This window comes from Ambystoma mexicanum, chromosome 11, assembly GCF_040938575.1.
Source record: "Ambystoma mexicanum isolate Mex_15411 chromosome 11, UKY_AmexF1_1, whole genome shotgun sequence".
Classification (NCBI taxonomy): domain Eukaryota; kingdom Metazoa; phylum Chordata; class Amphibia; order Caudata; family Ambystomatidae; genus Ambystoma; species Ambystoma mexicanum.
The window spans coordinates 1351936416-1351958912 of NC_090934.1; the positions used below are offsets into that span (position 1 = coordinate 1351936416).

The 22497-nt window shown below is 47.8% G+C and overlaps 1 protein-coding gene across 5 annotated transcripts in view; it reads right to left on the minus strand.

The window, feature by feature from the left end:
* Window positions 1-262: 262 nt before the first annotated feature.
* Window positions 263-22497, minus strand: part of ZNF280D (zinc finger protein 280D) — a 1333168-nt gene continuing 1310933 nt past the window's right edge. For 4 of the 5 annotated variants that reach the window (XM_069624893.1, XM_069624892.1, XM_069624896.1 and 1 more), the window contains one exon: window positions 263-2098. In XM_069624893.1, coding sequence (XP_069480994.1) covers window positions 1465-2098 — 634 coding nt within the window. In that variant the 3' untranslated portion in view covers window positions 263-1464. The remainder of the gene's footprint in view (window positions 2099-22497) is intronic. The other variant, XM_069624895.1, reaches the window with a different exon arrangement.

Genomic DNA, 22497 nt, shown 5'->3' on the forward strand with positions numbered 1-22497 from the left:
AAGCGCTGGATAACCAATGAAATTATCATCCCACAGCGTGCTACTCAATTTATCGACCTCGGAAGGATGAATGGCTGAGTTGGCCCTGCCAGGATTCGAACCTGCATCAGCAGGCTACACACAGATGTCAGTGGCGAGCGCTCAGCTCACCATGATATCTTACCGGCCTTTGTCAATCACCTACCTTTGTGGTCAATGTCAGGAACTTTGCCATGCCAAGAATCATTTAGAAATCTGTAAGGTAAACAAGTCACAAAATCTATGGTTTTTGTAGCAAATATTTACTCAAAAAAGCAATAATTACTTACAGCAGTTTTAAAACATCTAACATTCATGAAAATCCCATTAACGTACATGAGCCAAAGCCACAGTCTACGAGATTTAATGTGAGCATTTTCAATGAAAGTTGTTAACTCAAAGCAAGCTACTACTATTTACAATGCACATTCCTATCTGCTAACCACATTGTAAAAACGAAGGAAAATCACTTCAAAATTCTATGTACATAACCAGTCGTAACTAAAAAGCATGTGCGTCAATCCTCTCAACTTTTTGTTCCATCTGGCAATAACCAGCAAGAAATGGATATAAAATAGTGGAACTGCCAGTAGGTTTCCAGTTTCATTAATTTGTATATCCTACATTAAAACCATACTCTGGTTTAATTAGAAGACTAGGCCTATAGATTTAACACTAACAAAGACCATTAAATCTTAACAGCCTAAATCTACAGCACTTTGAGCGGTAAATTGTAGTGTACAGTATAGGACTATATTGGGCATTTCCGCACAGCTTGCACATCAACAAACCCCACAAATATATATTTGTCTGCATATATGTATAGGTTTATACCGTAATTCCACTTTCACTGAAAGTTTAAAGGTAAGCTAACAGCCCAGCAGGATGACACCTGTACAGAGGTGCATAGATTCATAAATAGTACACATGCTCTGACAGATAGGAATGTGACACTCCGAAGTAGCCTTACACTGTGAAAAGGGGTTTAAAACCAACACACTGCCCCCCAACCTTGTGAGCATGCTCCATTAGCGAAAAGGAAAGAATATAGTATGTTTCTTGGTACAAGTTAACACATACACATTACAGGATTGTGTCTTCAGGTACTATTGCAGGTCTCTTTTGGAGTAACACTTTTAAAACTAACTTGCACCATTAAAGAATAATATCTACCCATTTTAAAAAACATTGTTCAGATGTTAAACTGTTTTTCTGTTCGCAACACAAAAGTCAATTTTATCATTTTATGTCAACATTTTCTTTGTGAAGACTTGGAATTAAATTCAATTCAAACTAACATGTTAACTTGTATAATTCTCATATGAAAAATCAAGCCCTTTTGTGTCTATGTTCCCACTGCATCAGTACTGATCAACATACTTGAGAGAACCAGGTCAATGTTTTAATACGATTTACAATTTAACAGTTCTAAAAAGCTTGGCTCTTTCAGCTTGCATCACTTTCCTCTTTGGGACTTATGGTTCTATCTGCTTTGCTAGGACTATTTTCTACTGGAATGTCATCCGTTTGCTCAGATGAGAGTTCAGCTTTTTCTGCAGAAGGCGAAATGCTGCCTTTTTGAAGAATCTCTGTCGCTTCATACTCTAATACTTCTGATGGTGTCAGAGGCTCCAAATGTGCACTGCCTTGATCACTAGTATCCGAACTGACCGGGTCAGGTTCATCTCTTCTTAAAAACTGCTCAAAAGTAACATCACCTGATGGAAGTTTAGTCATCTTCTCGTCATCTACGAAATTTACTTCAGTTAACTCGGCTTCTTTCATCTGATCTCTTGACACTGTAGTCTCTGTAAATTGATGCATTGGTTTATCAGTTTTATTACAAACAAGTTCTTTTTGTGGGTCATCAATAACCTGATCATCCTGTTCAGCAGCATTAGAAAAGGGTGCTTTCTCAGAAGGGAGTCCCTTTGAGCATCTTGTCTGGGAGACCTCAATGTCGCATTGCTTATTCTTTAAAAGTGTCCCACTTCCTTCACTCTTTTCAACCGTGCCGGTAGAAATGTGGGTTTCACTACATCCTGGTTTGTCTTCTATCGTTGCCACTTGCTCTTTTTTACTAAAAAGAAGAAAAAGTTATTAATTTCAATGAAGGTCATCAGATTTAAACCCCAACATTCTACTTCTCTTGAATTTAGGAGACAGACTGTCAAGTTCATAGAGAAAACGTAAGTGCAACATCCTCTCTGGCTAATGTGGAGGATCTAATCAAGGCAGTAGGCAAACTGACTTTGGGCACTGAATGATTTTATAAAAGGGAGGCAAGGAACAAGTTAATTACCCGTAACTGTTGTTCTCCAGCATGGGTCTGGCGTGGATTCACATGCTCATGAATATACCCCATTAGGCGCTGGGAATCCTCAGTAAAAGAAAAAAATCTGTTTGTTTCATTTCTGAACTGTCTTTCTCCTAACAACCAATCACTGGTCACTGGGTCATATTGCCCCCAGCCAATGTCCGCCCTCTACCTAAACCCCTCCTCCAGCAGCCATCTTCAGATTTGGTAGCACAAATGGCAGTAGGACAAAGAGAAGAGCCGCAGAGGGGTTGGGAGCGAGAATTTGCATGTGAATCCATGCTGGAGAACAAGTTACAGTTAAGTAAATTGTTCCTTCTCCAGCATGGGGTCTGGCATGGATTCACATGCTCATGAATAAAGAATACATAGCAGTACACACATGCACAACCACGTGAGGTGGCAAGGCTCAACATAAGCATCTCTTAGCTCATCACCAGGCTCACCTTCAAGCGAACAGGTTGTGCAGCACTGCTTGGCCGACTCTGGATTCCTCCCTGGAATCCCTGTCATCACAGTAGAATTTCGTGAAGGTGTGCGTTGACCTGCACGTAGCAGCCCTGCAGATGTCCAGCAAGGGCACACCAGACAGGAATGCCATTGTAGCAGCGATCGCTCTGGTAGAGTGGGCTCTCGGATGGCCAGGCAGTGGTCAGTTTCCCAACCGGTGACAGTGGGTGATACAGCCGGAGAGCCACCTCGAAATGGAAGCCTTGTATAGGGCCTTCCCATGGTTCACAAGACCAAAGTTCACAAAGAGCTGAGAGGTTTTCCGGAAACTCCTCATGCGGGCCACATAAAACTTCAGTGCTCTAGCCACATCCAGCGAGTGCAAAGTCCTTTCAGCCGGCGACAAAGGTGTTGGAAAAAACACAGGTAACCCCAAGGGCTCGTTTAGATGAAATTCCAATGGCACCTTGGGCATGAAGGAGGGGTGCGTCCGAAGCACCACCCTTGTCTCGTGGAAAGTCAAGTAAGGTGGTTTACAGGAGAGGGCCTGTATCTTCCCCCACTCTTCGTGCAGAGGTGATGGCCACGAGAAAAGCTGTTTCACACGACAAAAACTTGAGTGGTGCCAAATGCAGAGGCTTGAACAGGGGTCCCATGAGCCAGGTAAGCACCACATTGAGTTCCCACGCCGTGGCTGGAGCCTTCACCGGTGAGAACGAGTGGAATAGTTCCTCGACGAATTCCTTGACCAATTGGTGCCACCACAAGGATGGTCGTCCTGGGGATCTAGTGTAGCGGGAGATAGCTGCCAGATGAACCTTGATGGAGGCGTGGGCCAGCCCCGATTTGGCCAAAAACAGCAACTATGGATGTACCTGAGGGGCCTTGACCCTCAGTGGGTCGATCTTCTGGGAATGGCACCAGATATAAAATCTCTTCCACTTGAGTCCATAGCATTTCAAAGTAGACTATGCTCTAGCCTTGGCGAGAGTTCGTCGGGAGATCGTAGCCACCAAATTCTAGCGCTGCAGGAGCCAAGCCTTCAGGTTCAGAGACCCTGGATCAACTCAGCCTCCCATGCCGGTGCGACGAGGATCATCTGGCACCCGCACTGTTTGAGTAGATTAATGACGAAGTAACAACGGCAATGGAGGTTACGCAAACAGAAAGAGGCCTTCCCAAGGGAATGAGAATGCGTCCCCCGTGCTCCCCTGCTGGGGAAACCTGCTGGCAAACCTCCTGCACTTGGTGTTTGTCGCTGTCGCAAACAAGTTGATCTGGGGATTGCCCCATTTGCTGAAAAGGTTCTACACTAGGTCCTGCCAAAGCTCCCACTCATGGCACGAGCGAAGTTCCCTGCTCAGAGAGTCGGCAACCGTGTTCTTGACTCCTGCCAGATGAAACGGGATGAGGAACATCTCCTGAGCGATGGCCCAATGGCATAAGTCCTGCGCTTCTTTGGAGAGCGCTGGGGACATGGTGCCCCCTGCTTTCTGATGTAAAACATCATGGTGGTATTGTCTGTGGAGACCCGCAGCACCTTGCCCTTCTGGGACAGCAAGAACGATTTGAGGGCCCAAAACACTGCCCAAAACACTGCCCTTAGATCAAGAACATTGATGTGCAACGTCTTTCTCCGGTAGCCAAAGGCCTCTGGCGTGAAGACTTCCAGTGTGGGCTCCCCATCCTTCCATGGAGGCATCAGTCGTTACGTCTCCCGATGTGGTGGGGCCTGGAAATCTACGTCTTCGGTCAGATGCGACAGCACGCCCAACCACCTTATTGCTTGACGGAACTCCTTGTCGAGAGCAATCTTGTCCTGGAAGCTTCCGGACACCTGAATCCAACAGGCGTTGAAAAACACCTGCAGTGGCCGCATCCGTAGCCTGCACAGTCGGGTGAGATCAATGCAGGACGACATCATGCCTAGCGGAGACATGATGGCCCTCACTGTGGTGATCTTCAGCCGTTGCACTTTGCCCAGGATGGCCGCCGCACTCTCCTCCGACGGTGACGCCATGCATGACACCATGTTGAGCCGAGATCCCAGGAACAGCGCGTCCTATGATGGAGTCAAGCAGGAATTTGCATAATTCACTAAGAACCCCAGATCTGTCAGTAGGCGGACAGTCCTCGCAGTGTGGTCAACAGTGATGCTCCTTGAGCTGGCCCGGACGAGCCAATCGTCCAAGTAAGGGTAGACGTGGATCCCTTGCAGTCGCAGATGGCCCACCACCGGTGCCAGGCACTTGGTGAAGACTCTGGGCGCCGACTTCAATCTGAAGGGCAGGACCTTGAATTGGTAATGCTTCCCCTGAATGACAAAGCACAGAAACTTGCGGTGTCCCTTGTGAATGGGGATGTGGAAGTATGCATCCTCCAGGTCCAACGACAACAAAGTCTCCCTCTTCCAGTTGTCCGAGGACGTGTTGAAGGGTGACCATCCGAAACTTTCTGCGATTGATGTACTTGTTTAGACGGCATTGTTCGAAGATGGGCCTACACCCCGCGGTGTTCTTTCGCACTAGGAAGTACCTTGAATACACTCCAGAGTGGCTTTGGAACCAGCTCTATCGCCCCTTTCTCTAGCATGGCCCGAACCTTCAACAGCAGTTGAGGGATGCGGTTTTCCTGCCGGGCCACCAGTAGTATCTGGGGGCTCTTCTGTTGGAACTCTAAGGTGCGTCTGTGGGTGAGGGCGGCCAGCACCCAACCGTCTGTGGAGATGGTCTTCCACACGCTGACGAAGTTCGCCAGCCGGTCTCCCACTGGTGTGCACAGGCGATGTCGGCGATCTCCACCAAAGGTCTTGGAGCGCCCCCTGTTGGTCTCTTGGGTCGAGGGTTGGCGGTAAGAAGAGGAGAACCCACCATAACCCTTCGAAGAACAGGGAGACTTGCCTCCTGACTGAAAGGACGGCTGTCACTGTGTAGCATGGCCAGGGCACATGCAATCTCCGTGTCCTCCTTGATGGCTTGTAGAGACTCATCTATAGCCTTCCCATAAAGATCATCACTGTCAAAGGGCATGTCCAAAACCCTTGTCTGAACCTCCTGACAAAAGTTGGTGGCCTTGAGCCAGCCACAGCGAGGAAGGCAAACGCTGTTGCCCATCGGGAGGAACCCCGCTTCAGCGAGGTCCGTGGCCACTGTGATGGCGTGGTCCGAAACCACCACGCCTTCTTACAGAATCTCCAACGCCTCTGACCTCTTGTTGTCAGGTAGGAAATCTAGCAGGAGCGGGAGCTTCAGCCGTAGCGCGCTACGATAGCGAGGGCGTTGGCGGCCTTGATGGTCGTCGCTGCAGAGTAGATAACTTGTTGTCCCCTAGCGTCCAACTTTTTCCCCTCGCTGTCAGGAGCGGTGGACCCTACGAAGATGAAGCGCCTGACGACTACTTCTTGGCTGCCGCAGAGACCACAGAGTCTGGTGACGGTTGGGCCTGCAAGCACTTGGGCGCAGAGTCCGGCACCCTGTATTTCTTCTCTAGGCGGTCACTCTTTACTGGGGCCGTAGAAGGGTTCTTCATGAGTGACAGGCCTTTGTTCCAAATGTCATCCAGGAGTGGGACCAAAAGGATAGTCTTTCTCTTTGCCTCACAATGCTGGTATAAGAAGCCCTCCTCTTCTGGTACGTGCTGGAAGAGTTCCGAAGCTCTGGAGATCATTGAATGGAACAAGCCTATCTCGTACCGCGGGGAGGATCTGGGCGGAGGCAACGGTAGGTCCGCCATCCCACCGTGGTTGTCTGTGCCCGTCGTGTCAGGATACATCTCATCCCTCGAGGGAGGAGTGGGCGGCGAAGGGTGGCAAGGAGGCAATGGGTGCCTCTTCCTCTTCTTGGCCGGTGGTTCCCCTGTCGCCACAGGGTCGGGCGTTACCGGGGACGTGGACGGGGCCGTCAACATAGCCGGCATCTTCTTCCGTATCTCGGATACCAGTGTATGCAGAGTAGAGAGAATGTCCACTAAGTGGTCTCTAGGGGGCAGCTGAGGCAGATGGCAAATAGGAAGCTGGGGCGCAGGAAGAGAGCCAAGGCCCTTGTCATCCCGAGGCTCTCTGTCGCCTTTCTCAACGGTATCTTCGTTGTAGGTTGCGACCCTGACATTTCCCTCATCGCCCTCCTAGATGGTTTGAAGGTTAACAAGTTCCTCCTCTGAGGAGATATCCGTGCCTTGGAGGACCTTTGTGCCTCCCCCACGTTCTTCACGTCCAGAGGCAACGGTCTCGGGGAGATGACCGGCATCTTCTCCAGGGTCTTCTCAATGGGCTGGAATGAAGACTCCCTTCCTGGCAGGGAGGGACACTCTTGCCTTCGGCAGGGCGCCCTTCGGGTCCACCTCCGCAGCCTTCGAAAGGGATGCCACCACCTCGATGGAAGGCAGAGCCTTCGTCGGGTGTATCTGGGTCTTCACAGTCGGGACCGGCCCCTTGTCCTGCTTGGCCTTCGAGGTCGTCCGGGACGCCTTGTCCTGCTTGGCCTTCTCCTTAGGGGTGGGTCAGAGTCTCAGTCCCCCTTGGCCTTCTCTGTCACCTTGGGTTCTCCTTGGCCGTCTCCAGGGCCACCTTGAGGTTGCCCGGATGGTCCGACTTCCTCTTGGACGAAGATCCTGAGCGTTGACTGGTGACTGAAGTAGCTGGAGATGTCGGACGCGCCCTGGCCACCGAGGAGCCCGCTGCAACAGCGCTCCCGGTGGCAGTGGACTCCCAGTGCTTGGCCTTTTGTTGGGCCCCAGCGGGAGGGGCACCCTCAAAGGACTTAGAAGCTCACTCAGCTTTCCCGGATCCGGGAGAGGCGTGCTCCTGGGGCCCACCCAGTGCAGAGGCCTTGGCCTGCAGCCACTCATTCAGCCGCTTACATTGATCCTTCAACGTGCGCGTAGAGATTTCACAGCAAAATGCACAATCTTCCTCCGTGTGCGTCGGGTACAGGCACTGCAAAACTTATCGTCCATATAAACATTCCACAGACCGCAGTCGGTACAAAGCTTGAAAAGAGGGGGAATCCTTCACCTCTGCCCTGATCCACACAGTGTATGCCTTGAAGAATCTTCTGGAAGCCTCCACGAAGTAACAACGAAATCCACGCTTCAGGGGCGCTTAAGAATCCGAAAAACAGGTCCCCATTAATCAGAAGGTTGATCGATGGAGCACAGGTGCTTGATTGACCGAAAAATAGAGTAACACTTCCAAAAAGCGATAAACGCAGTAAAAGCTCCGGAACTAAGCATGCAGACCACCAACAATCGAACGTTCGGTAAAAATTTGAAGTTGGCTGCCATAGGAGCGGCTTAGGTAGACGGTAGTCATTGGCTAGGGGCAGTATGACCCAGAGCTCAGTGATTGGTTAGGAGAAAGACAGTTCAGAAAGTAAACTGATTTTTTTCTTTTACCAAGGATTCCCAGCCTGACGACAGGGAATATTCATGAGCATGTGAATCCATGTCAGACCCCATGCTGGAGAAATGAACACATTACTTACCTTTGTAATTGTCCTTTAAGATGGTTACAAGCTTTGGCCAACAGAAAATATCCATTTCCATTAGGTTCCAGACTCAGAAAAGCCATTATAGTCACCAGGAGATGCTATGGTGCTCAGGAGATGCTATGGTGCTCTCAGACCGACTGACGACAGCTGGCACTGAACGCCATATAGAATTCCGCTGGGAAATCGGATTTATGTGAGAATTGTATTTCTATATTGGCCCTAACATGACATGCAAACAAACCATACACATTTTTCTTTTAAGTCTATATCATAGTTTAAGTCTGGATGAAGGTTTGCTTAAAGCTAGGTTATTTTGGTTGGCATGTATGGATTCATGAGCAGTGCATGGAGGTGGCAGGTTGGACAAGTCTTTTGCACTACAGCATTTTTTCACTGAATGTCAATTGTTCTTCACGATATATAGTATTGTATCACCTGTACCCAACCGGCAACGCTACCTGAGCCACCCAACATTCCCACTTGGAATGTCTGCAGCTACAATTAATAGGGGCTTGGCCATCCCTGCTGATCTTCAAACCCTTCTGATCCAGGCATGTCCAGTGCCTGTTTGCATTGTGGAAGGGTCTTTGACCCATCCCTCTAAAATTCTAAACAAACCAATGTGGTACACTAGTCTGGCCTGGTGCCATGACTTGGAGACATCTTACCTAGGAAAAGCAAGTCTGCCGAGCCGCCAGATTCTCCTAAGAGCTGCATAGATGCCTTGCCAAATCACAAACCCAACATACTTGCCCTCTAAATGGCCACTGGTCCTGTTTTATGGCCAGTGCCCCCAATGAGCAGGGTATGGCGCCTGAGTAGCTTATCCAAATTGAATACATATCACTGAAAATCAACAAACAAAAAGGCAAACGGCTGTTTTTCCCAGATAAATGGCTGCAGGAATTTTAGGGACAAACCTCCAGTCCTCTGACATTAGACATGCTCATGCCACCAGACCTTCATTTACCCTCCACCAACTCCCTCAGAATCTGACACAAAGCTAGCATCAAACTAAACTGACAACTGTCTCAAACATGAATTATTCTCTTCAATGTGGCTCAACAAAGGGTTCTATCAAATTGAATAGCCAGCCAGACCTACTGCCCTACAAAGAATGTATCACCAAAGGTTCACCAAAAGGAAAGTCACATCTTTACTGATCATCCAGGAAAGGAGCGAAGATGACTAACCCCTTGTAATGTTCTTTTAGATGGAAGTTCCTCCCACGGATTCCTCATTTTAGACATATCCATATGTGTTTGGACCTGAGAGGAGCTGCAGCTGATTTTATTTTTCTCTGTGTTATTTTGCTGTTGAAGTCTCTCTTCCCTTTCCATTGAAAGACTTTCTTGCCGGCCTGTGAACACACTATAAGCCCATAGCCCCACGCAGAGCGTGAGTGGAGTGTGGGCAGTGTGTGTGGCCGTGTTCGGCTGTGAAGAGGTAAGCGCCTTTTCTTCTTGTTAGAGATCTTAGAGATGCCTGGTAAAGCGGCCCCCACAACGAGGCATTATAATTTACGCAAGGGGAAGCCATATAGTAAAAACTCTAGCTATCGGCAAGAGAATAAAGACGCACTTAGTAAATTGGATAGAGTGAGTGTTTCTCGTCACATGGATATGATCCCGGGCTGCCTCGATTAGCTAAATCTTCACGCTCAATCTCATCTGTCCAAATTACGGACTTTTTAAAATTGATAATGCATCTTTAAAAAATGTTGATACACTAGGTCCTCTACCCTCTGGTAAAGAAACTGTTACCCTGAGCTCTGATTCACCTCCACAGTGTTCGACTGTGGTTGTTGATGTTCATCCGCCCAACTTAGGGTCAATGGAAATACCCTCCCCGCGACCTATGCCAGATGTCATTGATGACAATTCATTATTAGAACTTTATTAACGCCTGTGCGGAACGAATAGGGAAACTGTTGAGGCTGAAGTTGCAATGGCTGAACATATGTTTGATAAATCATCAGCACTTACACTTGTCACCGCTGAAAACAATCACCACCATCCCTGACTGTCTAGCACTCAGTCCCTGCTTCCGTTATCAGGTATCTCAAGTTACCAGCTTCCGCACCAAAATGAACAAGTGGAAATAATTGATATATCCGATGGGTGTGCGACTGAACCAGTTAAAACAAAAGTGCAAACAAATGAAAATAACTCAACATTGGCCTTCTTCACTTTGCTCTTAAAATCTTAAACTCAAGGATCAAACTTCTTACTAAACGCAAAAAAATAGTTTACTGCTTGAATCTCCAATGCAGTCAAAAATGGAAGCCCGGCCGAGCACTGATGACAATTTGATTCAAAAACCCACAGTGGAAATGGCTACCGTACCTGCTCCTACTGTCTTGCCTATACCAAGTATAGAACCTAACAACTGTTACAACATATCGGAGTCCCTTAATGTACATCCTCCAAGTAAACAAAGAAAACAGCTAGCTGGACTTCGTAAACACAAAGTGATGTTACGATTGCTGAACACTGTATCGATGAAACATCGGATAATGATCATTTGCCCTTGAATTCTACTATTGCAATGATTGTGAATAATAAAATTATAACAAAACGCCTTTGCAAACGTGAAAAAAGAAAGAAGAAAAGGCAATCGGTCCAACACGGCACTTTATCCAGCTGGTTAATTTCTGAAGGTCATTCAGAGATGGAGGAACCCACAGTTAAGGAAGATTCCGACTCCAATGACACCTTGAAAGATGAAGCTGAGGCATGTGGCCACCCTAACACATCAGTCAATTATTAGTAATTCTGTTGGTGAGGCAGTCGACTCGTCAACAGAAGAACTAAAAACTAATCAAGAACTACTTAACAACAGAGTAGTCATTATTAGTGAGCGGCCAGATAAGTGTACCAAGCATCCCCTGAATAGAATGCACATACTTGAAATATTTACCAAGATCCCTGCCCTTAGAATACATACAGTTTTGTGACTTTGAATTTGTGCAGCCATTTAAGCGCCAGTTTGGCGCAGCTTCTAGACTTCATTGTATGCTTCCTGCAACTGCGTCACTTATTCACACACAGGAGGATTCCATAAACTTTCTTGGGTATGAAATGGATATTCCATTTCCTGAAATATCGATGTCCAATTCATGTGTACATTGTAGAACGACAAAACCGAAGCAAAAATCTCATACTCCTGCTAGCCCAGTGAAGGACATGGAAAATCAAGCAGGCTGGAAATGGCTAAAGAATCTGTTGGGAAAGCATGAGGGCCCTGAAGCACGAGTGTTGGAAGCAATATCATGGAATACAAGAGGCCACAATCATCTATTGAAAACTGGTGGTTCCCTTGGATCATTAGTTAAGATTCCTATATTTCTGCTCCAGGAAACATGGCTCATGTATGATTTTTGTAAAGACTCCCACCATATCTTTCAGCGTCCTGCAAAAAAGGGACTTAAAGGGCGCCCCTATGGTAGCCTTATAACTGCAGTTTCCCATGATTTCTATGCTAATTAATGTTCTACAGTAACTGGCAATGAATGGGTACTAGCTGTTGAAGTTAAGGCTAAAATGGGCAGAAATACTCCTAACATGTTATATGTTAACATTTATGATGCTCTGTCCTCAGCTTGCACAAATACTATCCACAACAGCCTTGATGAACTTTTAACCAGTTGGCTGATGATTAGTGGAAATGAGATAGTTATAATTAGGGGCGATCTCAACGCACATTGTGGGACCTCAACAATGAAGATGACCTTTAATAATATTTCTCAAACTAATGTTATGTACAAAAGCAAGCGTAATGGCAGAGGGCGTTCTTGGTCTAATTTCTTCCTAGAGTGGGAGATTTGGCCATTGAATGGCAGTACCATAAGTGATACTCCAGGAAAATGTACCTGGTCCAGCGGCAATAAGTCTGCACCATTAGGTTATCGTTGTGGTAATATTCCTGCTCTCTCCTATATCATTGATTTGGAACTATGTACCTCTGTCTACAGTGATCATGTCCCCGTTAAACAAACTTAATCTTTCCACCTCCAGCCTTTTTGACCGTGGTCCTACTAACCTTGGTATATCTAATTCCGGTACTCGCATAAAATGGAATGATGCCAAGGTTAGACAGCTAAACAAAAGAATTAGAATGTCGCTTTCTATCAATGACTTACTTAATAGTAATGATATTGAACAAATTATCAAACAATGGACCATGGAACTAGCAGTTGCACCTGGGCACGCCATTATAGCTAATGGGAAACATTGTCAGACTATGTATGACAGAGACTTGGTGTTAGTGAGGCGTCTTCATCGCCGTGAATTGCGAGCATTAAAGAGGTTACCTATTTGTTGGGATGAATATCTGCTCCGAAAGAAAAAATTAACTAATGCATATATAGTGGTTGGTGCAAACGTAACCGTAAAGGTAAATTGAATATGAAATGGCAAACACTGATTAATACCATGCAAAAGGGGAACTACAGCTCCATTTGGAAACTTTTGAATAAGATTAAGTCAAATGATTTGTCCCGGCCACTTAATGCAATTGGTGAATCTATGTGGGCTGATTTCGTGGCTGAGACTATGTTGAATGCTGCTATTCTTGAGCCAAATTTGAATTCTGAGGGACCTTGGCCCCTTAAATCATTGTTAAACTTAACACTAGGGCCTCTGGCCCAAACGGCCTTGCTTCCTGTGTAGTCAATAATGACCCCATCACCTGGTCTAATATTTTAACATCGCTATATAAAAAAGGTATGCCAGGAAAAGTCTATCCCTGACTCCTGGTCCAAGTCTATATTGATACCGGTGTATAAAGCAGGCTCACGTCAACTACCAATAAATTATTGTATTTTATCGATACTTGACACTACAGGTAAAATCTTTGCCTCCATTGTACTGTCCTACTTGCAATCTTGGGCTGATGGCAACCAAATTCTCCACCCATTTCAATCTGGCTTCCGGTCCTGATGTTCCACTATTGACAACATCCGTCTTCTTGACGCTATTATGACTAAGGCTAAACTTTAATCTATTTAGTCACTATATGTAACCTATTTTGATTTTAGTAGTGCCTTTGACCGGGTGAAACGCAATAAATTATGGGAAATATTGCGCCACTTTCAATGCCCTCAATGGTTGTTGGAAATTCTAGTCATATTTCACCAAAATAATACGGTTTGTGCCAGCTTGATAACGAGGGCAGACTAACTAAACTCATTAAAATAAATAGAGGCGTTAAACAGGGTTGTTTGTTAGCGGCTATGCTCTTTAACATTTACACTGCAGCATTAATAAAACGACTTGAGAGTCGGGCTCATTGTCCTGCGAGGTTCACCAAGATTAAGATTACTGCATTATTGTATGCAGACGACCTTGTGGTGGTTGATCACACAATAGCCGATATGAAAGCCATATTAGAGGAGCTTAGTGTGTTTGCAATTGAACATGACATGACAATCAATTTGACAAAAACCAAAACCATGTGCATTTCGTCCCAGAAAGTAAATAGACCCATTATGAATATCAGCTGGGGTGTGATTGATTACACCAAGGTCTACAAATATCTTCGAGTGGAAATGGACTGTAAACAAGGATACCTCTCCTTAATAGAGTCTAGGATTAAGAGAGCCAGACTAACTATACTTATGACTCACAAACAAGTAACACAATATGCTGGCTTTTCTCTTAAGGGTATCCTAATGTTATATTGACAATGGTTTGATCCTGCTGTGACTTATGGCTTAGAGGCTCTTACAATTGAAAACCTTCTAAGGTTGGACAAAATAGAAAGTTATTTTTGGCGTTTCATATTGGGTCTTCCCTCATCGTGCCTTATGCAATATATAAGAGCTGAGTTTGGTTTAACATCTCTCAAAGCCTTGGTGATTGTTCAGAGAGATCTCTTGCCCCTCAGGGCTTTGTGTCAAGCCGCCAGTGAGTTGCTCTGTGATATTGGCCAAAATGTTATAACTAAGACCGGGAACTGTCTATATATTCTTACGATGCCATGTGCAGAAAGTCTTATTTAACTAAGAACTGGTCAATTGAGCGATCAATCTGTGGCAAATACAAGGGAATAAAAAAAGTAATTTAAGAAGAAATCCTATATGAAAGACTGGGAAGCCACTATCATCACCTAAGTGGCCTTAAAAATAATTCTTTCCTTGAAGGTATTGTGTATAGTTACTGTAGCCCGCAGCTGCATTTGTTAAAGTGTCCTAGTCCTGATGTGCAGAGATTTCGACTTTTGATGTGTACTAACCAATTACCTGTAAAATCCACTCCTGGTTCACATTGGAAACTTGTTCTTGACCAACGGATGTGTTGTATCTGTAAAGTGGCAGGCACATCAGAGAAAGTGCAATATGTGCTTTCATTATGTCCAAAATTGGAGGCCCTTTACAGGGCTCATTACTGTCGTTATTATCAGCACTTTGAATGGGTAGCGATCTACCCACTTATGTAACATGTGCCTTCATTCTTCCTCTGAAGTTTTGATTATTGCATTATACAATGTTTGGACTGTGGTACAGAGTTAGTTTGCGTCCCTTATTGGCAAATGATATGTAAACAAATGGTGAATGGGTGATGTTTGGAATAATTTATTCTAACTACAATGAAGTGATTAATTGAAAAACAAGCAAATGTCTTAACATGAAAATCATAGGAATTTTCAGCTTATATTAATTAGAAGTCTTGTATATTAGTACTGATATATATATGGGATACATTACTCACCGTAATCGTATTTCTGATGCTTGTATCTGCTTAGATTCACATGCTGTGCATAGGCCGACATCTAGTGGAAGCTGCGGAGTCCCGCATCCGAATGCGACGTCAAAGATAGTATAAATAGCGTGCACTTCGCCCATTGCTTCAGTTCCAGAGGGGTAGGCTGGGAGGGCGATAAGTGGGAGGAACATCCTTCAGATAGAACATTACTAGGGGCAAGTAATGTGTTCTTTTAATGGACTGTCTTCCCACGGATTCCTCATCTTAGACTTCCATAACAGTTTCTTAGATGGAGGAGGGAGAAGTGGATTTTTAAAAATGATTTTCTGATTGATATTGTGCAGAACCGCTCTTCCAAATCGAGCATATTGGCCTGACAGAGTGTCAGAGCAGTAATGCTTTGAGAAAGTGTGGCGTGGGGACCAAGTTGCAAGATTACAAACGTCATTCACAGGAACACCTCTTTGAAGGGCCAAAGTGGTTGCCAATCCTGTGGTAGAATGGGCTCTCAGCTTCTCAGGGGCAACTTTTCCTGCAATGGAGTAGCGCTACGAAAAGCATAGGATGATTCAACTTGAAAGTTTGTTTGGTCACAGCTTGGCCTAACCTGTGGCCGGTATAACCAAGGAACAGTTGGTCTTCTTTTCTGACATTTGTCATCCTAGAAATGTAAATACTAGGAGCCCTTTTTGGGTCAAGCCTGTGAACCGCTCTTCATCCTTAGAAAGGTGAGGAGGTGGATACAAAGCTGGCAAAGTTATTTTCGTTGTCAAATGGAATTGACCCTTCCTTGGAATTGAAGAAAAGAGGAACCTTCAAAACGACCTTCTCCTTGGAGAACATAGTACATGGTGGCCTGCATGGCAAAGGTTGTAGCTCACACACATTGCAAGCAGCAGTGATGGTAATTGGCACCTTAAGTATGAGACTTGTTCTGAAGTGGGTTTACAAATCAATAACGCTGCCAGGTGGCCCTCGACAGTAGCCATCAGCAGCCCTTGATGGGCTAGCTGCAGTAAAAAAGAAAGCCCTGCAGGTTTATTGCTAGAGAAAGGATCTATATCTTTAGAGCCATACCAGCTGCAAAACGTGTTCCAACGGCAGAGGTGAAAACCACAGCCCCTCCCCCATTTTCTGACACAAACACTTTCGCACGACACACAAGAGAACAACGGACTAACACCAGAGCCATTTACCTGACATGTCCCAATACAAGGGTGAGGCAAAGTCAGGCAATTTATCAGAATCACACACACCGATGGCCCTTTCGCTTCCCCACAGGGATAAAAGGTGGAGCAGGAGAGCACAGTACGAGCAAGGCAGACCGCACGACGAGACAGCTACCTAGGCCCGGCAATTCGAGAGGCTGACAAGGAGACACACGACCTTGCCCTTTTCGATGCAAACCCACAAAACCTCTGCAGAGGGGGAAGACCGAGGACAATAGCCCAAGTGTGCTGCAACAGATGTTAACTGTACACGGAGTGTGTCGACGCTGATAAGCAGGAGCGAGGGAAACGCCTGCTACCATGGTTCAAAGAACTGCAAATGTGTTAAATGGAGACGAGCAGCAGAGGGAACCGGCACCACGTGGGTGCTAACTCGAGAGACTCTGGTAGATCACCGTCTGAGTGAAACTACAGATACCAGAAGGCTGCACAAGAGACGCCAATATAAGTCAAAGTGGTCATAGAGGAGGTCAAGCAAACTCCCTGTACAGACTAAAGCCTTTGACCCAAGAACTGTGAGAAAGCAAGGGAAGTGAAGTGAATCCCATAAACAGTGAAACCAAGTGTGAATGTGAACCCGGAAGAGGAATGCTGATGAGAAAGGGTAAAGTGCCAAGAAACAGTGTGTTGACAAACGTGAACCCGGTCTATGGATGTCCACTGAAACTGTTTAAAAAGACACTGCGATTTGTGAACAGAGGGGTCTGCGCCTTGAAGAGTGGGACCTAGTATCACCCTGATCAAGTGAACCCGGGAAAGGGAGGTTGACGACTAACTGGTGAAAAGACTTTGTATGAGAACAACAGAGGAAGATTTGTTGAAAGTTATAGTAAACCCGGTGGAGTGAGGCCAACAGTCGAGAGGGATCTGAGCCTGAACGAGGGAGCTCCAGGGGTGAAGCCATCACCCAAAGTGCATCAACAGAAAGAACTGTTATTGACTTATGGCAGACGATTTGGAAAGGGTCAGCCCCCGGAAGGCGGAGGACCCAGTGGTGAAGTATCCTGACCCTAAGTGAAACCAGGAAACAAACTCATTTTGTTGAAGGAACTTGGAGGACCTGACTTATTAAAAAAACAAAAAACAAAGGCAAGAGACTTTTACAACAAACGAGACTTGGCCATCGAGGCTCCTGATAGACTGGAACAGAACTGTCGACACATGACGGGAAAGCTTGAGTGAGCACTGTGCTCCAAGATCCCATCTTACCCCGTGCTCAAAACATGGCGAAGGGAAACCCAAGCTACCGCATCCCGACATATTATTTGTGAACACTTTTCTTGAAAACCATCCCACAACCTTTTTGTATTAATTGTAAGGTTTGGCAACAGGTTTCTTAGTATAGGCCCTTTTTATTTGACACAAAGCCATTAGGATTGCCTTATTTTCATTTGATTTTTGACGCTTGCTCCCATCTTAGATTTAGGTTCAGATTGGGCGTTTTCCCAACCTGTATACAGTTTTATAAACACCCTCGAACTGTGATCACTTGTTTCGGTCTTTACTGTTGCCACCATGAGTTCCCTACAGACCTGACGCTTAAGCAGGCCTCTGGCATCAGGAAAAGGCAGGATGCCATGAGGCCCAACAACCTCTGAAAGTTGAATTCTGGTAGATTGTGGGCGTTTTGAAATCTCGTTATCATCTGCAAGATATGTTGAGCCCTCAACTTGGGAGGCAAAGCCTTCCCCAGAGGAAGAGTCCAGCACCATGCCAATGAATTGCAACTTTTGAGAAGGCGTCATCTGGGATTTCTTGAAGTTGAGGGAGAAGTCCAGTTTGTGGAGTGTGGAGCAGGTGCTGTTGAGATGTTTCAGAGCCTGTTCGGGAGAACAAGCTCTGACCAGTCAATTGTCTAGGTAGTATAAGGGTGTAGAGGTCGGAGGTTCCCGCCACAAACAAACTAAGGATTCTATGAAGAGGTCAGCCAAAACCAAACAGTCCACTGCTGTGTCAAAACCTATTTCCTTCCCTTTCATTCTAAATTAGCTAAGGAAAATGGGGCGATTTTGTGGGTCCAGGAGAATGACTCCCTTCTTCTGGACGACAGCACAGTTAATGAGGCACCGTTTTAGGGGTATGTCTCCCTTATCACTAACTTTCCTAATAGTTTTCCCAATACTAGTTTAAGTGGCTTCCTTTCTCTGGCCTCCCTCAGGGTCTTCACCAGGCCAAGAGAAGGAACAAGTTAATTACCTGTAACTGTTGTTCTCCAGCATGGGTCTGGCATGGATTCACATGCTCATGAATATTCCCGTCGTCAGGCTGGGAATCCTCGGTAAAGAAAAAAATCAGTTTCGTTTCTGAACTGTTTTTCTACTAATAACCAATCACTGGTCTCTGGGTCATATTGCCCCCAGCCAATGACTGCCCTCTACCTAAGCCCCTCCTCTGGCAGCCATTTTCAGATTTGGTAGCACAAAGTGGCAGTAGTACCAAGAGACGCAGAGGGGTTGGGAGGGAGAATTTGCATGTGAATCCATGCCAGACCAATGCTGGAAAACAAGTTACAGTTAAGTAACTTGTTCCTTCTCCAGCATGGGGTCTGGCATGGATTCACATGCGCATGAATACAAGAATACATAGCAGTACACGCATGCACAACCACGGGAGGTGGCAACGCTCACCATTAAGCATCTCTTACCTCCTCACCAGGCTCACCTTCAAGCGAACAGGTTGCGCAGCACTGCTTTGCCGACTCTGGACTCCTCCCTGGAATCACGGTCAACGCAGTAGAATCTCATGAAGGTGTGGGTCGACCTCCACGTAGCATCCCTGTAGATGTCCAGCAGGGGCACACCAGACAGGAACGCCGTAGTAGCAGCGATCGCTCTGGTCGAATGGGCTCTAGGATGGCCGGGCAACGGTTGGTTTGCCAGCCGGTGACAGTGCATGATGCAGCCGGAGAGCCACCTGGAAATGGAAGCCTTGGAGAGGGCCTTCCCTTGGTTCACATTGCCAAAGTTCACAAACAGCTGTAATGTCTTCCGAAAACTCTTTGTACGGTCCACGTAGAACTTCAGCGCTCTAACCACATCCAGCAAGTGCAAAGTCCTCTCAGCCGGCAACGAAAAGAAAACCGGTAACACCAAGGGCTCGTTGAGAAGGAAAGTCCGACGGCACCTCAGGCATGAAGGAGGGGTGCGTCCGCAACACTACCCTCGTCTCATGGAATGTCAGATACGGAGGCATACAGGAGAGGGCCTGAATCGCTCCCACTCGTCGTGCGTATGTGATGGCCACAAGCAACCCGGTCTTCCACGATAGGAATTTCAGCGGAGCCGAATGCAAATGCTCGAATGGAGGCCCCCTGAGCCTGGTCAGTACCAAATTGAGCTCCCACGCCGGGGCCGGGCCTTCACTGGCGGGAACGAGCGGAACAGTCCTTTCATGAACTCCTTCACCAGGCAGTGATACCACAGCGATGACCTCCCTGGAGTTCTGGTGCAGCGGGAGATAGCCGCCAGATGAATTTTGATGGAGGCATGCGCCAGCCCCGCCTTGACTAGCGACAGCAAGAATGGCACCACCTGAGGGGCCGTAATCCGTAGAGGGTTGATTTTCTGTGCACGGCACCAGACAGAGAACCTCTTCTATTTATGTCCATAGCACTTAAGAGCCGAGGAAGCCCTGGCCTTGGCAAGCTCCTCCTTGCAGTCCGCCGGGATATCGTAGCCTCCGAACTTTAGTGCTGCAGGAACCAGGCCTGTAGGTTGAGCGATCCTGGGTCGTGATGCAGGATCGTGCCTCCTTCCCTGGCAAGAAGATCTGCATCCATCAGCAGCTTGACTGGAGGGGACGCCGACGTGTCCAGAAGGTCCGGGAACCATATCTGCCTCGGCCACACCGGTGCGACGAGGATCATCCTGCACCGGGACCGTCTGAGTTGACTGATGAGTGGCAGAAGCAACGGTGGGAACGCATCGAGGAACAGGCCGTCCCAGGGGAAGGAGAATGCATCCCCCAAGCTCCCCGCTGGGGAAACCTGCTGGCGAACGTCTTGCACTTGGTGTTCGTCGCCATTGCGAATAGATCGATCTGTGGGTTGCCCCATCTTCGGAATAGGAAGATGGAGCAACCCACCTTCCTGACAAAGCTCCCACTCGTGGCAAGAGTGCAGCTCCCTGCTGAGTGAGTCGGCAACAGTGTTCTTCACTCCTGCCAGGAGTAAAGGTACCAGGAACATCCCATGAGAGACGGCCCAGTGCCACAGATCCCGCGCTTCCTTGGAGTGCCGGGGATCTGGTGCCCCCCTGCTTCCAGATGTAGAACACATTGTGGTGGTGTGGTCAGTGAAGACCCATACCACTTTGCCCTTGATGGACGGAATGAAGGACCTGAGGGCCCAGGACACGGCCCGGAGCTCCAGGACGTTGATGTGCAGCAAACCTCTCCTCCCGGAGCCAGATGCCTTTTTCATGGAGATCTCTGATGTGCGTGCACCATCCATCCAGGGAAGCGTCCGTCGTCACCGTTTCCTGATGCGCTGTGGTCTGGAAGTCCATGACCGCCGCGAGGTGTGCGCACGTGCCCCACCACCAGATCGCTTGTCGGAAAGCCTTATTGTCTTCGAAGCTTCCCGCCACTTGTATCCAACGGGCATCGAGGAACTCCTGCAGCGGCAACCTGCACAGACGCACGAGGTAGATGCATAACGGCATCATGCCGAGCAGGGACTTGATGGACCTCACCCTGGCAACTTCCATGGTCAACAGCGGTTGTACCTTGCCCAGGATGGCCTTTATCCTCTCCTCCGACGGTGAAGCCAGCCACACCACCGTGTTGAGCCTGGCTCCAAGGAACAGGGCGTCCTGCGATGGCACCAAGCAGGACTTCGCATAGTTCATCGGTCCTCGCTGTGTGGTCGACGGTGAGATCTCTTGACTTCGCTCGGATGAGCCAATCGACCAGATAGGGGTAGACGTGGATCCGCTGGAGGCGCAGCCGCCGGTGCCTGGCACTTGGTGAAGACCCTTGGTGCGGACTTCAAACCGAAGGGCAGTGCCTTGAATTGATAATGCCGTAACTGGACCACAAAGTGCAGAAACGTTTGATGTCCTTTGTGTATGGGGATATGGAAGTAAGCATCCTCCAGGTCCAGGGACAAAAGGAAGTCTCCTTCTTCCAGCTGTCCCAGCATGTGCTGAAGGGTGACCATCTGGAATTTTTGAGATTTTATGTATTTGTTGAGGCAGCAGAGGTCGAAGATGCCACCGGTCTTCTTTTCGGATGAGGAAGTACCGCGAGTATACTCCGGAGCCCCGGAGTCTATTCGGGACAAGCTCCATCACACCCTTTTACAGCATCGCTCGTACCTCCAGAAGTAGCTGTGGAATGTGGTTTTCTTTCCTGGCCACCGGTGGAAAGCGTGGACACTTGCTTTGGAACTCCAGAGTGTGCCCGTGGGCGAGGGCATCCAGCACCCAACGGTCGGTGGAGATTGATTTCCACATGCTAAGTTCGCCAGCCGGCCTCCCACCGGGGTGCTCGGGCGGGGGCCCGACGTCACGGCTGGTTCAATCCTGCTTCGCTGAGGCCTTGCCACCTTGGGCTCCTTGGTGATGACGACCATGTCCACTGGCCTTGCTGTGGCCTCTGTAGGCTTCCTGCCGACAAAGAGCGGCCCGCTTGACGGTACGATGAAGAGCTGCCGCCGAATCCTTTGGAGGAACCTTGAGATTTGCCTCTGAAGGTCCGAAAGGATGGCCACCGCTGATCAAGCGTGCCCAAGGGACAGGCCGTCTCAGAATCTGCCTTGATGGCCTACACCGACTCGTCCACCGCCGTGCCGAACAGGTTGTTCCCATCAAAGGGCACGTCCAGTACCCTGGTCTTTACGTCCTGACGGAAGTTGGTGGCTCTGAGTCAACCGTGCCGGCGAAGGCAAACACTGCTGCCCATCTGGCGAGATGACCTGACGTCCCATGGCATCTAGCTTGTTCCCCTCACCATCCGGCGGGGAAGTGGAAGTTGATGCCGTCGCCCCTGCGGATTTCTTCTTAGCCGCCGCGGAGACCACAGAGTCCGGGACCGGCTGCGCCCTGAGGCACATAGGAGCAGTCTGGGACCCGGTACTTCTTCTCATACTGGTCTCTCTTTGCAGTGGTCGTCGACGGGTTCTTCACGAGGGACAGTCCTTCGCCCCAATTGTCGTCCAACAGCGGGACTGAGTACAGCCTTCCTCTTGGCCTCTCGTCATTGATAAAAGAATCCCTCCCCTCCTGCTCTTCGGGGCATACTTGGAAAATCTGAGGCCCTGGTGATCATGGCGTGAAACTAACCAATTTCGGGAG